Source organism: Lontra canadensis, unplaced genomic scaffold, assembly GCF_010015895.1.
Source record: "Lontra canadensis isolate GAN:19392208 unplaced genomic scaffold, GSC_riverotter_1.0 scaffold1, whole genome shotgun sequence".
Classification (NCBI taxonomy): domain Eukaryota; kingdom Metazoa; phylum Chordata; class Mammalia; order Carnivora; family Mustelidae; genus Lontra; species Lontra canadensis.
Genome location: NW_022630995.1, coordinates 88,683,549 through 88,699,308, shown reverse-complemented (window position 1 = coordinate 88,699,308; position 15,760 = coordinate 88,683,549). Strand labels below are relative to the sequence as shown.

General features: G+C 38.2%; 1 protein-coding gene across 4 annotated transcripts in view; it reads right to left on the bottom strand.

The window, feature by feature from the left end:
- PDE5A (phosphodiesterase 5A) overlaps positions 1-15,760 on the bottom strand; it is a 146,627-nt gene that overhangs the window by 108,978 nt on the left and 21,889 nt on the right. For all 4 annotated transcript variants that reach the window (XM_032858621.1, XM_032858646.1, XM_032858629.1 and 1 more), the window contains exon 3: positions 4,566-4,655. In XM_032858621.1, coding sequence (XP_032714512.1) covers positions 4,566-4,655 — 90 coding nt within the window. The remainder of the gene's footprint in view (positions 1-4,565; positions 4,656-15,760) is intronic.

The window sequence follows — 15,760 nt, the reverse complement described above, 5'->3', positions numbered from 1 at the left end:
CTTCAACAGATGAATGGATAAAGAACGTCTGGTCCATATATACAATGGAATATTATGCAGCCATCAGAAAGGATAAATACCCAACTTTTTTATCAACATGGACGGAACTAGAGGACATTATGCTGAGTGAAATAAGTCAAGCAGAGAAAGTCAATTATCATATGGTTTTACTTATTTGTGGAGCATAAGGAATAACATGGAGGACATTAGGAGAAGGAAAGAAAAAGTGAATTGGGGTAAATCGGAGGGGGAGACGAAGCATGAGAGACTGTAGACTTTGAGAAACAAACTGAGGGTTTTGGAGGGGAGGAGGTGGGCCTCGTGGTGGGTATTAAGGAGGGCACGTATTACATGGAGCACTGGGTGTGATGCATAAACAATGAATCTTGGAACACTGAAAAAAATAAAAAAATAAAAAGTAAAACAACAACAAAAAAAGCATTTATTGATGACTTTTAGTATGCCAGGAACTATGGTAAACCCCTCACCGTACAGGAATGCATCTGTCCTTCACAACAAGGTAGGCCCTTTCATAACACCCAGTTTGCAGATGAGAAAACTGAAAATGGAAGGGATTAACCAATTCCATCCTGGCTACTTATCAAGTAAGTGGTGAAGATGGGATTCAAGCCCAGAGCAGTCTTAGCAACTGTTCCCAAAAAGCCTTACTGATGCCTCTTCATTTCAATTTCAAAAGTTTTGTGAGAAAAAAGAGTACTTCTGTATGTACTCTATACTTACAAAAGTAAACACTGCCTTGGGTTTGTCTACATAGCTATAAATCTTAAAATAATTCTGGAAGTCATATATTGCAACTTCTTAGTTGCCTTTGTTCTTCGTTAGCCAAATAACTTTTTTCTTTTCTTTTCTTTTTAACGACAGCAGAGTATGTCTATTCTTCTGTTTCTCTTCATTCCTTTTCTCTGAAGAAAATACTCAGAGGACATAATCATGAACTGAGTAGTGCCAGTGTTGGGGGCAGGGGAGGGAGCAGGTGGGAGAAGGCTGAAAATGGGGAGTCAGCAAGGCCTCCAGTCAGTGATGTGACTAAGTCTCCAGTGAAGTTACTGAAGGCTTCTTTGTCCCATGAAATGCTTGGTGTGAGTGAATTTGTGGGGAGACCAGTGAAGAGCCCTAGTTTCCTATCTGGTCATTAGAGGGTGAAGAGGAGATAGCAGGAGGATGCAGGAACATGGAGGCAGGCCTCCCAAGGATTCTCAGGAACCCAGCTGGAATCTTAGGGGGAGTGCTGGACAATCACAATCTGGGGCCTACAGCTGGACCCATTGTCATCAGATCTAGAAGTGAGCTGACAGCCATTGGCTGAGAGTGGGGTTATATATTCATGTGATCAAATACGAATCACCCTAGGAGTTCCTGGGTGGTTCAGTCAGTTAAGCATTTGCCTTCATCTCAGGTCAGGATCCCAGGGTTCTGGATCAAGCCCCGAGTCTGGCTCCCTGCTTAGTGGGGGAGCCTACTTTTCCCTATCCCTCTGCCCCTCACTCCTGCTCATGTTCTGTCTCAAATAAAACAAAACAAAACAACAAATTCAAATCATCCCTACTAAAACAGCTAAAAGTTTTAAAAACTGGTAACACCACATGTTGCCAAGGACTTGAAGCAACTGAAACTCATATATTACTGGTAAGAATGCATATGGTGCAGCCACTTTGGGAAAGTCTTTGAAGCTTCTCATAAAATTAAACACCAACTATAATGACCTAGCAATTCACCTCCTGTCTATTTACCCAAAAGAAATGGAAGCATTATGTCCACACAAAGACCTGTATGCAAACTCTGACAGTGGCTTCTTTCAGAACAGGGGCTTGTTTCCTAAAACTTGAAGCAACTCAAGTATCTATCAACTGACGAATGAATGATCAAAATGGTATATTCCCACCGGAGAATCCATCCCTTGCCAATAAGAAGGAACAAATGACTGACGCATGCAACCACACGGATGAATCTCACAAATGTACACAGGGGAAGAACCCAGACACAAGACTACCTACAGCAGGATTCCGTTTACATGACATTCTAGAAAAGGCAGAAAGAACAGAGACAAAAACAGACTAGTGATTGTCAGAGGTCCGGGTTGAGGGAGGGCGAGGACCGTCACGGCTAGGGGTACACAGAAACATCTGAGGTGACAGAAATGTTTTGTATCTTGATTACAGCGGTGGTTACACGACAGATGCGTGCACGTCTGTCAGAACTCATCACACGTACACTTAAAATGGGTGAATTTTCTCGTGTTAAATTATACTTCAACACAGTTGGGGCTGTTGTTGCTTGTTTAATTTAAATCATCCTCTCAGGTCGTCATACACAAACACATATGTGCTGCAGTCACTCTTACGGAAGGGGAATCCCACGCACTTCGTCCTGGTGATTTTGTTGCACATACTCATGGGTTCCCCCGGGCCCCAGTTTCTATTTAGAAAGAGACGTTTAATCAGAGCATGATTCAAACTGGGCCTCTTGGCCACTACAAGGCTGTTTTGTGGGCCACAATGTTACCATATACTTAACTACTGGAATCTGAACGCTGTCTTCTCAAGTGCACAGAATCACAGCCTATGGTTTTATACTGGGGGCTCTCAGATAAAATACAGGCAGGCTAGTCAAATTTAATTTCAGAGGAGCAAAAAATAATTTTTTTTGCAAAATATAATTTTTAGCATAACTATGCCCCCAATATTGCATGGGTCATGCTTTTTATTTGTTATATCTGGCAAACTCATCATTAATCCATGTATGGCCTTTTCTATTTTAATTATTCATCCACCTAATTAATGAACCAATTAAATTAATCAATCTCATAATCATGTTTTAACTGCAGGTATTTTTAGTGACTTTGACTCTAACTTTCCTCTTAAAAAACCATGTAGCGGCACGCCCGGGTTGCTCAGTAGGTAAGCATCTGCCTTTGGAGCAGGTCATGATCCCAGGGTCCTGGGATCAAGCCCTGCATTGGGCTCCCTGCTCCACAGGGGGTCTGCTTCTCCTTCTCCTACTACCCCTGCTTGTGTTCCCTCCCTCGCTGTGTCTCTCTCTGTCAAATAAATAAATAAAATCTTAAAAAAAAACAAAAAACAAAACCATGTAGCAACTCCAAGGCACCGAGAATTTATTTTAGACTACTGAGAAGTGACTAGTTTACGATCCTGTTAGTCAAATTGTGATCTGCAGACTTGGGGTGTCAGCATCAAATTAGTGTTTGTTAGAAAAGAATCTCAGGTCCCACCTGCAGCTATGGAATTCATAAATCCCCATGGGATTCATGTGCACATTAATGTTTTAGGTGCACTGGTTTAGAAAGCTGTGTATTAGGAAAATTCCCAGGACATCTAGCAGGTTGGATTGGAGAGAAACTGGCTGCAAGTAGAGAAGCCTCTTACGAAAATATTTTTAAAGTTCAAGCATTACTGCAATATCTGAATTACGGCAGTAGGTAAGAAAGGAAAGGAACTGAAGTGAGAAAAACTCTCAATGGGAAAAAAATCAATGGGATTTGGAAAAGGACTGGATGGAGGAGAGAAAGGAAAGATGTCAGAATGTGAATATAAGTCAAGTAGAATCATCAAAGAGTTTCTAGTATCTTTAGGAGTGGTTCTGTGGTTCTGGAACCTAGCTGCATGCTATAATCACCTGGGAGCTTTAAAATACTGATGCCTGAGACCCAAATCCAGAGACTCTGATTTAAAGTGAAGCCTGGCATTAAAATTTCTAAATACTTTCCAGGTGATTCTAATGAACAGTCAAGGTTGAGATCCCCGAGTACGGGTGCTTTCAATCTATTTGTTTTCAGTTAGAGTAGTGATTTTTGCAACCTGGCAACACTTCAGAATTATTTGGAGAGCTTTAAAAATATATCAGTGTCTATATCCTGCTCTTAGATTCAGATTTAAATGGTAATATTTTAGAAGTTCCTCATTTGATTGTAACTGCAGCCAGAGTTGAGAGCATTTAACTGAAAGATATAATTTGATTGATAATTTATTAACTATTTTTTTAAGTAACTATTAATAAAGAAGGAATTCAGTGCTAACAGAATCCAAACTTTTAGTTAGGTGAAATATAAGCCCAAGCATTTTATTTGCTTGTTATAATTTCACAGTGAAACTTACTTGGAATTAGCCACAATTTTCACATTTTCAAAACCTCATTTTGAAGTGCCCCAAATATCAGCTGATAACCATTAAAACTGAATAACCATTTATGAAATGAGCATTATTCAGACACTTCCAATATAATATGAAATAGATTCCAACCACAACCACAGTTATGCATCTTAGGATAAAATAAGGTCCTGGGTGGTGATGGAGGAGAGGGGGTAAGGAAATAAAATGTATGAAATGTATTTCTAAGTCAACGTAAAGTCTCTATCAAGATTCAGCCCTATCTAAATAATAAAAAAAGAAAAAAGCAAGTAGAATATTTAAGCACTTTGTAATTAACTTGTCCCTATAGTATTATTTCATAACTATGCAAAGTAAAACTTTTTTTTTAAAAAAGAGAATGTTTCCAAATGACCTTTATAAAACGGAAAATTGGCTTACCTCTTCCCTGTGATTCTTAATTGGCATACAAAGAATACTCTGTGTCTTGTAGCCTGTAATTTGGTCAACTTCTGCATTGAACCGAGGATCCTAGTAAGGAAAAAGAAATTCAATTTAATGACTGATCTGTTCAAAGATTGATTTGATTTTTCCGATTTATAAGATTAGAAAAATCTAACTTTCGACTTACCTTATTGCTCTGAACGACAATTTTATCATTGGAAAGACATCATATCATGTAAACAAATCATCTTTGACCAAGATAAATTTACTTTTTTTAGCAGCTAGTGTTCGTGAGAAACAAAAAAATACAGACAAAATATGTTCAGAAATAAAGGAAATTCAAAATATTAACCAATTTAGATGGCATTCCTTAGATTCAGGAAAAGTGGCAACTCTCCACCACTATAATACAATTTGCCTATTCCCATCTCACTATCTGATTCTTCTGTGCCATCCAAAGGAAAGCATCTTTGCTCTGAAATTTTTCCTGTAAAACCTACCACTCCAAAACAACCTGCCTAACACTGACTTTACTTCCCTCGTAATTGTTGCTTATATATTCCCTCAGTATTCTGTTCTTCTATCCCAGGTGTTCGTAAGAATTTTAAATAATTTCATGTATATATGTGCATAAAAAAAGAATTTTAAATATTTTCATGTATATATGTGCATTAAAAAAAAAAACAAAACTGCATGGCCTCAATCAGACTGCAAACAACTCCTTAATCTTTGTACTTCTTTTCCCTTTTACAAAGTATGTCACGCATATCCAATAATCACAAAGGACTTCTGAGAGTTGTAAAGGTTCTAATGTGGGTTGAAGAAAGAAAGATACAGGCTATTTTCCCTTGAACTTTAGATTGGGAAGATTAGAGTTAGGCGGTAAATTCCAGGAGGGGCTTTTTTTTTTTTTTTTTTTGGTCCCTCACCGTATTCCCAATACAACCACAAGAACTCAAAAGCATTTGTTAAATAAATGAAGGAATTCATTAACAAATGATATCATAGTCATCAGATGTGATCATTTTTAGCTTATTATAGTTTAAAACAAAGACTGTAGGTAAGAAGGAAAACATGCTAGAGGAAATGGACAGATACTACTATATGCAATAAGATTAGAATGGAAACAAACATACCAGAACATGAACATTTAAAGGAGTGTTGTTCCCCTCAAAGCAAAAGCCTTGGGAAGTTTACATACTCGACCTAATAATAGCAACACTGCTCTAAAAACTCTGTTTTTGGAATTCCCTTCAGAGAATATGGAATAGCCACACTGGAAAACCCTCATCTTTGAAGGTCATTTATTTATTTTTTAATTAGTTCAAAGTCACGCAAGGCCAAAGCTGTGAATGAAGTAAATGATTACAGTAGATTCTGTCAACTGGGGTCAGAAATGAGGCCAATCTTCCCAGGAGAGCCACACTTGGCATTAAAGACAATTTCGAAAGGAAAGTTATAAAATGGCAGAAAATCAGTATAAATATTTTATATTGTTAATAAATACTACTGCATTTTTGCTTTTTTTCTTGAAAACATGCTCAAAGTTATATTAAAATACAGAGAAAATGTTGGCTGAATAAATTTTTAAAAATCGTTCTAAACTAACATACTAAAAAGGCAGATAGGACACTGGTATTGATGAATTAAAGAAGTAAAACAACTATTAACTTATAGTGGATTATTCTACAAGCTAATAATCAAAACATGAATAAAAATGCATCCTCAGAAATTATTTTGTTAATGAATATTTGAATTACAAACCAATTTATAAAGAAGAGGACTTAACTAATCAAAGCAATAGAGTTTAACAAACTGAAATTAATAGGGCTTTCACAGCTTTGGGGGCATATTGGGAATTTAAAATCAACAGCAGCCCTGGATTCCATTTCATTGAAGGAGTGGGAATAATGTATGTTTCAAATTCACTTTAGGTGAATTCTGGCATCTCAAAGAATTTTCCTAACAATGTACTCAGTGCAAAGGCAATATAGAAAACTTTTAACTCCTTTAGGTCCAGGAAACACCAAAGAAAAAAATGGAGCAGTACTACTACTGTGATTATTCCTTTCATTATTTATGAGAACATGACAGTGTAAAACAAAAACAAAAACAAAAACAAAAACAAAAACATAAGCCTTGGAAGTCCACTTGCTAAAATAAAGCAATTGGTACCAGATTTGCCCCCCTACTGAAAACTGTAAGACTAGACCAAATATAGAAGACAACTAAATCACCGACCATGAAAAAGGGAAATAGATAGGACAACCACTCTGGCTTTCTTCCTGGGACCATTTTCCTGCTGGCAAGAAGGCAGGCAGTACCCAAGTGTATCAAGGCTTCCAAATGGAATTGAAAGGAATTTGGAGCTACTAAAGTGGCTAATATTTGCAAGGAAAAATAACTAATAAGAAAGCTACGTTGGGGGATTAGAGGAAGAGATAAAAGGAGTGGTAAAAGACTCAGTGACTATTTGCTTCAGACATGTATAGAGCAAGACTCTTAGAGAACCAGCTAAAAATTATGTATTGAAGGCTGAAAGCAGAATGGTGATACCAATTAGAGAAAGGTTTTGAGACACTGGAGTTCCAGCTCAGCTATTCCACCTCAAGCATTCAGTTGAGACACAGAAAAGCCAATCCTTAGGAGTAAGAAACATTCCCTAGATTTGGAGGGCATTCCCTAAGACCGAATTCAAACTAAAATGGATCCACTCCAACAATAACACCAAGCCTGACAGGCCAAAAAGTAATTGCACTGCCTGGAAGAACAAATGTCAGCCCCATTTTAAAAAAGACTATTATGATCCAAATACCTTGCAAGAAAACATGTACAATGTCCAGCATATAATCAAAACTCACAACATGTGAAGAAAACAGGAAACTGTAACCCACAGTGAGGAGAAAAAGTAGTCAAAAGAGAATGACCCCAAGATGATTCAGATGTTGGAATTAAGAGACAAGGAATTTAAACCCAGTATTATAAATGTACTTAAGGACTTAAAGGAAAATGTGGTAATAATGAATAGATGGGAAACTGTAAAAAACAAAACAAAACAGCTATTTTTAAAAACCCAAATGGAAACTCCAGAGCTAAAAAGTACAATGTCTAAAATGAAAAGTTCATTGATGGTTTAACAGCACATTAGAAACAATGGAAGAAAATGTCAGTGAACCTGAAGACAGATCAACAGGAAATATTTAATCAGAAAGACTGAGGGGGAAAAATACACTTGTAAAAATTAGCAGAGCCTTGGGTGTTTTCTGGGACAACATCAAGTGGTCTAACATATATATAATTGGAGTGCCAAAGAGAAAAAAGAGAATTGAGTGGAAAAATACTTAAAGACATAGACCAAAGTTTCCCCAAAGTTAGTGAAAAACTTAAACTTACCCATATAGTATGAAAATGATACATAGCAAGAAACCTGTAAGGTGAAAATACAGAGGATAGCTGATTTCTCATGAGAAAAGGAAGACCAAAAAATGTAGGAAAACTCTTTTTAAAATGTTGAAAGAAAACTACCATTAAGTGAGAACTGTCTATCCAGTGAAAATATCCTTCAAGAATACAGGCAAAATAAAGACATTTTCAGATAAACTAAAACTGAATTTGTCACCACAGGTCTGTACTACAAGAAATGTTAATGGGAATTGTGCAGCCTGAAGGGAAAGCTAACAGAATGTGCACAAAGGAGTGAAGAGCTTGGAACTTGGCTTAAACATATGCACAAAGATTAAGGAAGCTTGGGTCTTTATTTTTGGAGAAGGAACAACCCAACAGAAAAAGAAGGAATAAAACCAAATTGCACCTTGAGGTGTTAGATTGAAATTGGAGATATCAGTAAGAATTCACTGTTATTAACATAGGAAACTGTTATTAATATAGGAAGTAGATATAAAAATAAATAAAATACAGAAATGTGTATTTATATATTTTATTCCTAGTCCTGTCTACTGACATACTGGCAGCAACAAACACATACCAGAAGCAATGAATGCATCTAGTGCTCACATCTTAGCTTCTATCTTGGTTACCATTCCCTCTAATGAAAGGAACCAGAGTTTCCTGGGAAAAAGAATGATTCTAGGGCTAAAAGGGAGAAAGTATAAATTGAGCATGGAACATATTGTTAAGCCAGTTAGAACTTTCAGCCCACAAGGAAGCAAGAAAGCCCAGAGTGACAACGACATATCAAAAAGACACAGGAACCTGGCCAATTCAATATAATTTGAGAATGTGAATAAATAAAGATAAAAACAGATCATAACTCATTATACAAAATAAAAATCCATGAGCCCACAGTGCTACTAATGAGTAAATGAATGAATGAATGAATCAAGAAGGTAAACTCCTCTTCACACGAGAATGCCAACTAAAAAACACAGAAGGTATGATGGAGTTAGGAAATCAGGGACACTAAAACTGGTAAATGTAGGTTCATGAAGAATAGAATATTTACACAATATCAAAGTATCTCATCATAAGATATTTATTGATTACAATAGGAAAACTGTAACTTTATAGTGGAGAAACCTAGTGGACACCACTAACCAAGTTTTCAGCATTAACATCAACAACACTGGGGTAAACTAACTTCACATGCCATACTTCCTATTAACATATGCTGAGAAGACTATGGGTATTTAATAAATTATATATTCAGTCTTTGTCCCAGGTTCCTGGCAAAGAGCTCATAAAACTCTCGTAATTCCCTGAGAAACAGGAAAGTTTTTTGATAGTCATAGCAAGCCCCTTTCAACCATACCTGACTTCATGCTAGTAAGATGAGTCATAGGGGTGTGGACCCCAGGCGGCTTCCAGATGGGGATTGGCTACCAGAAAAACCAAACAACTTATAAGAGGGTTAGAACTTTGAGCCCTACCCTTAACCTCCACAGAAGGGAGAGGGGGCTGGAGATTGAAATTAATCACCAATGGCCAATGGATTTAATCAATAATGCCTACATAATGAAGCCTTGATTAAAACAAGAACAACAACAACAACAATAACTCAGAACAATGAGGTTTGGAGGAGTGTCTGGATTGCTAAAGGTATCTATGTTCTGGGATGGTGGTACACCCCCTGGAAAGGGCATGGGATTACTGTGTCCCCCCACCTTCCATTCCATGTCCTAATGCATGTCTTCCATTTAGGTGTTCCTGAATTGTATCCATTATAATAAAACTGTAATTGTAAATATAGTGCTTCCTTAAGCTCCTGGGTAGCTCAGTTGGTTAAGCCTCTGCCTTTGCCTCAGGTCATGATCCCAGCGTCCTGGGACAGAGTCCTGCATCGGGCTCCCTGATCAGCAGGGAGTCTGCTTTTCCTTCTGCCTCTCCCCGGCTTGTGTTTACATGCTCACTCACTCTCTCTCTCTTATTAAATAAATAAATAAGAAAGATAAAATTAAAATAAAATAAAATAAAATAAAATACAGTGCTTCCTTTGAGTTCTGTGAGTCATTCAAGCAAATTATTGAACCCAAGTGGGGAAATCACCTGATTTGTACATGGACATAAATATGTGAGTAGCCTGGGGCACCTGGCTCAGTGGGTTAAAGCCTCTGCCTTCGGCTCAGGTCATGATCCCAGAGTCCTGGGATCGAGCCCCACATCAGGCTCTCTGCTCTGCAGGGACCCTACTTCCTCCTCTCTCTCTCTCTCTGCCTGCCTCTCTGCCTACTTGTGATCTCTGTCTGTCAAATAAATAAATAAAATCTTAAAAAAAAAAATATGTGAGTAGCCAGAGGACCCTGTTTGTGGTTGGTATCTGAACTGGGAACTGGGGACAATCTAGTGGGACTGAGTCTTCAGACTGTGGAGTTTGTGCTAATGGGTAGTAGTACAGTGTCAGAAGCTATTTACTAGATGCTACTACTAGCATCAGAATTGAATTGGATCGTAGGACACCCAGCTGGTGTCGAAGAAGGGGAGAACTGACTGTTCTAGAAAATCAAACAAGGTCTCAACACTGACATCTGTGGTATTTCTTCCCAAAGTACCTAACTTGAATCTCATCAAAATGCAGTCTACAGAATAGCCTGTACTCTCAAAATATACATCAAGAATGATAAAGAAACACTGAGAAATTATTCCAGATTTAAAGGACACTAAAGAGACATGGAAAGCACATACATTATGTAATTTGGGATTAGATCCTTGATCAGAGGGAAAAAAAGAACTGTAAAGAATATGAGTGGGACAATAGACTAAATTTGACTATGGACTAGTAGGTAATAGCATTGTATCATAAAAAACTTCCTGATTTTGAAAAATGTACTATAATTGTATAAATGAATATTGTTAGAAAATATTCACTGAATTGTATTTAGTAAAAATGTTTCCAACTTACTAAGTGGTTCAGAAAAACAGTATGCATAAGGGCACCTGGATGGCTCAGTGGGTTGAGTGACAAACTCTTGAATTTGGCTCAGGTCATGATCTCAGGGTCATGAGATTGAGCCCCTCATTGGGCTCCACAACCAGCATGGAGTCAGCTTGAGATTTTCTGTCTCTCTCTCATTCTGCCTCTGCCCCTTCCCCTGCTCATGCTCTGTCTCTTTATAATAAATAAGGTCTTAAAAAAGAGAAAAATAGTATGCATGTATTACTGACATGCATTGTATACAGAAGAAGAAAACGATAAAGCAAATGGGGCAAAACATAAACAACTGCCTCTTTCTGACAGTAGCACAAGAATTAAGTCATTACTAACCGATAATCTGCATAAAGTATATATGTAAGTTTTTTTAAGTCTTACAACTTTTCCTTAAGTTTGAAATTATATAAAAATCAAAATAACAGAAAACAATACAGTACTCTTCCCGATTTATAGGCTAGTTTTCTTCCACAGAGTGGCATTTAATACAGTCCCTAAAGATTATTAGAACACTGAACAAAGATATAGCAGTTCCCAAACTATGGTCCCTGGGGCACAATTAGATCATGACAGATTAATAGACTTATCAAGATTAAAACAATTGCTGGTGTTACTTCTTTCTCCTAAAATTCATTTTGGACATCATTTTATTCATAGGAAATTCATTTGAAAGAGCTTATATTTTTTTAGTAAAAAAATTTTGATAAAGTGAGACATGCCAAATGAGAGATGATAGAGACTGATTTATCTAAATAAGGAATACAAAAGGAGGAAGGAAGTCATCAGGGTGGGAAGAATAGTAGCTACATGGTAAAGGCTGCATGAATGGCAATGAGACCCTTCCCTAAAACCCTGCAAGTCTTCTCCCTAGTCTTCCGTTTCCTATGGAAACAGAACAGGAGCCCACGTTTTGCATCTCAGTTGACTTGGGACAGAGAGGAGTGTTTTGACCACATAAATCCTTTGACAGGAAATCTTGGGGAATCTCAAGGCTTCCGTAGGACATGAAACTAGGTGTTCAAGGCAATCTGTGATGGTCAGTTTTAAGTGTCAACTTGACTAAGCAAAGGAATACCCAAATAGGTGGTAAAACATTATTTCAGGTATGCGTGTAAGGATGTCTCCAGAAGAGATTAGCATTTGAATCAAAAAACTGAGCAAACATCTTCACCAAGCAGGTTGGCATCATCCAAATCACTGAGGGCCTGAACAGAACAAAAAGGCAAAGGAGACAAATTCACTCTCTCTGCTTAAGCTAAAACATCTACCTTCTTTTGCTCACCTGCCCTCCAATGAGGTTCCTGGCTCTCAGGCTTTTGGACTCAGAGCCACAAACTTAACACCACTGGCTGCCCAATTCTTAGACCTTCAGACTCTAAATTACACCATGAGCTTTCCTGGTTATCCAGCTTGCAAGCAACAGGCAGATTGTAGAACTTCCATGCCTCCATAATCAACTGAGCTAACCTCTATAATAAATTCTAGTTTTCACATATAAGGAGAACACCAAACACATTTATACAGTTGTTCTGATCATTATGTGTTTATATCTTAGTATCAATAAATGCTGTGCCACATTCAAGAAAGTTACACGAATGATGGGGCTGATGCAGGAGGGCTGTGCGATTTAGGCAGCAAACACCCTCTCACCGATACTTGTGGTCTGATTGAGAATCACTGGTTTAAGCTGTGGATCTTGTTTTATACTTTAAATATACGAATGTGCTATCTTATTAGTAATAAAATAGCTCAATTCTCAAATTTATATCATTCTGTCATAAAGTTTAAAAAAAATGAGTCAAATGTTGACCACTTCTTACGAATGACTTATCTATGAGACTGCTACGTATTTTTAGCTTCAAACTGAACTCGATTATATTTCATGACCACCTCATGGTTTTCCATTGCTACACTGCAACTTTTCAAGGGTTCTGTGGTCAAACAGGCTTTAAGAAATACTGCTGTAAGGTGTTATTTTTACAGACATATGTTTAAAGAGGTAGGATTCAGAAGACAGAATGCATTTTCCTATTCTGACTTCTCAAGAAACCATGAGACACAATTCTTATTATTCAAATTATGGGTGGAGCTGAATAATGAATTATCCAATAGCCAACTCACTTCCACTGTCAACACAGATGCAAACTGTATGTCACAGGTCAGCTCCACACCTTAAGAATGAAATTCCTGGGACACGAATGACTTTTGCTAAGGCCCCTGTAAACATGGACGAAGGCTACCGAGGGTGAAGCGGCACCATGAAGAATCCACAGGCTAAGAGGCTTCACCCTGGAAGCACTGCAAATCAAGGACATGGGCCTCTTTCTGACAGTAGCACAAGAATTAAGTCATTACTAACCGAAACAAAAATTACACTGTCCAAACTTTGAAAATGGTAAGCATATTCAGCCAAAATGCACATAAGTGAAGAAATTCTCAGAGTTGCAGAAACTTAGAACCACATAGACAAATGAAGGCTTTCTCAGCAAAGCTGAAGCATATTTATGGTCCTACTGTACTTGGGACTATAGTGCCATTGAAAAGCGGAAACCCAGCTGTCACCTAGGACAGGAAGGGAATTCTGCAAATTTGGCAGCAATCCTTCAGCTGTGTCCTTAATACCCCTGTTGTAGTCCGCTACGGTGTGGCGTTACTACAGAGCTCACAGAAGTCATGGAGATAGCTCCATGAAGAATCAAAATGGAATAGACTGCTCGTATACAGGGGATTCTGAAAAATATCTCATGATTTCACCTACCTAAACTATCATATCTCAGTATTACTCCCTTGTGACCATATTTATTCTCCCACATCTAAACCCTGTCATCCTCGACTCCTCCTTCCCCCTCATTTCCATCTGCTAGTGGCTGCCAACTCTGGCAGATTCCACTTCTTCACTGGAAATCCATTCCCTTCTTTTGCTCCTTAAGGCCAGTGCCCTGGTTCAGATCCTCATTTCCTCACACCATTAAGTAATTTATCCTCCTAGTATCCAGTATTTTTCATTTTATGAGCACTGTACAATTCATCCTGCTAAATCAGTTTGAATCATACCAATTCCCCTTTGAAACCATCTTCAATTATTCCTCATGGCTCTGGACCACACACATACCCCTCAGCCTGGCATTCAAGGCTCCAGTAATCTGCATGCTCTGCCCCCATAGCTCCTCAATGTCAATACCGACTGTTGCCCACACATGTCCATACAAGCACCACACGGTGCACCTGCCCTGTTGCTTTTTTCAACTTCTCTTTACATCTGGACCTCACCATGTACACAAACCAATCTATTCAAATCTTATCTATTTTCCAGGGTTGGTATCAAGTACGGCTTCCTCAAAAAAACATTTCTCAATTCCCCAAGTAATGTTATCTCCTGCTTCCCTGAACCTACTACATTTTCCTTGGCATCTGTTACGATCTGCTTTCTATGCTACTTATCTATCCTACCTCCTAGATAATTTTCATTCAGTCAATATTTATTAAGACTTGACTATATGCCAGGCATTGTATTAAGCATCAGAAATACAGGTGTGAATAAAACAGTAATGACTGCTTAAATTACACAGAGGAGTTGCAAGCTGGGATTACCACGGAACATACATACATACATACATACATACATATATACATACATTTATTTATTTATGTATTTATTTATTTATTTGACAGAAAGAGAGATCACAAGTAGGCAGAGAGGCAGGCAGAGTGGAGGGGGTAAGAAGGCTCACTGCTGAGCAGGGAGCCCGATGCAGAACTCGATCCCAGGACCCTGGGATCATGACCTGAGGCAAAGGCAGAGGCTTAACCCACTGAGCAACCGAGGCACCCCACCACGGAACATTTAGAGGGCATCACATAGTTGGCTAGATCAATTATTCTATCAAGGTGCTAGAAAACACCTGATAAACAAAATGTCATTTAGTAAGATGCCTTGTTTAAAAAACACAATTCTACTAATAAAAAGATCATTTTAAATGGGAAATCAGAAGAATTATATAGTGTGATCTTTAAGTCCATAATTAAAGACAAAAGTGGAATACCCAGGGGCACCTGGGTGGCTCAGTGGGTTGAGGCCTCTGCCTTCGGCTCGGGTCGTGGTCTGTGGTCCTGAGATTGAGCCCCACATTGGGCTCTCTGCTTGGCGGGGAGCCTGCTCCCCCCCGCCCCCGCCTGCCTCTGCCTACTTGTGATCTCTGTCAAATAAATAAATAAAATCTTTCAAAAAAAAAAAAAAGTGCAATACCCAGTATTTCCACTGAAATATTTTAGAGCAACAATTTCTATTTTTTGAAGACATAAATTTATTTAACAAACAAATGAAAAAAGGATGAAAAGAAAGACAATCAGATTTTTGTGTCAATGGGACTTCAAATAAATGAACATTATTAATCTGAATGAACAAATGAATGGAAAAAGACTACTGGTTTGGTTTTTTGAGTTTTTGGACTTAGGATTTTAGAATCTCAGTGAAATCCTCCGAAGTTCTTGTGCAGACAATAGATAAGGATATGGATAGTCAGTAGGCAAAAAAGAAGAGAATACAACTGTGAGATGAGCCATGTTAAATTATCATGAAGGAGAAAAACAAGACAAGATTTCTCTATGGCCCATATCCTTGACTGAAACACCAGTAAAGAAACTCATTTAAAAGATGGAAAAGTTCTGGGGCACCTGGGTGGTTCAGTTGGTTAAGGATCAGACTCATGGTTTGGGCTCAGGTCATGATCTCAGGCTTGTGGGACTGAACCCTGAGTGGAACTCAGTGCTCAGCACTGGGTCAGCTTGAGATTCTTTGTTTCTCCCTCTC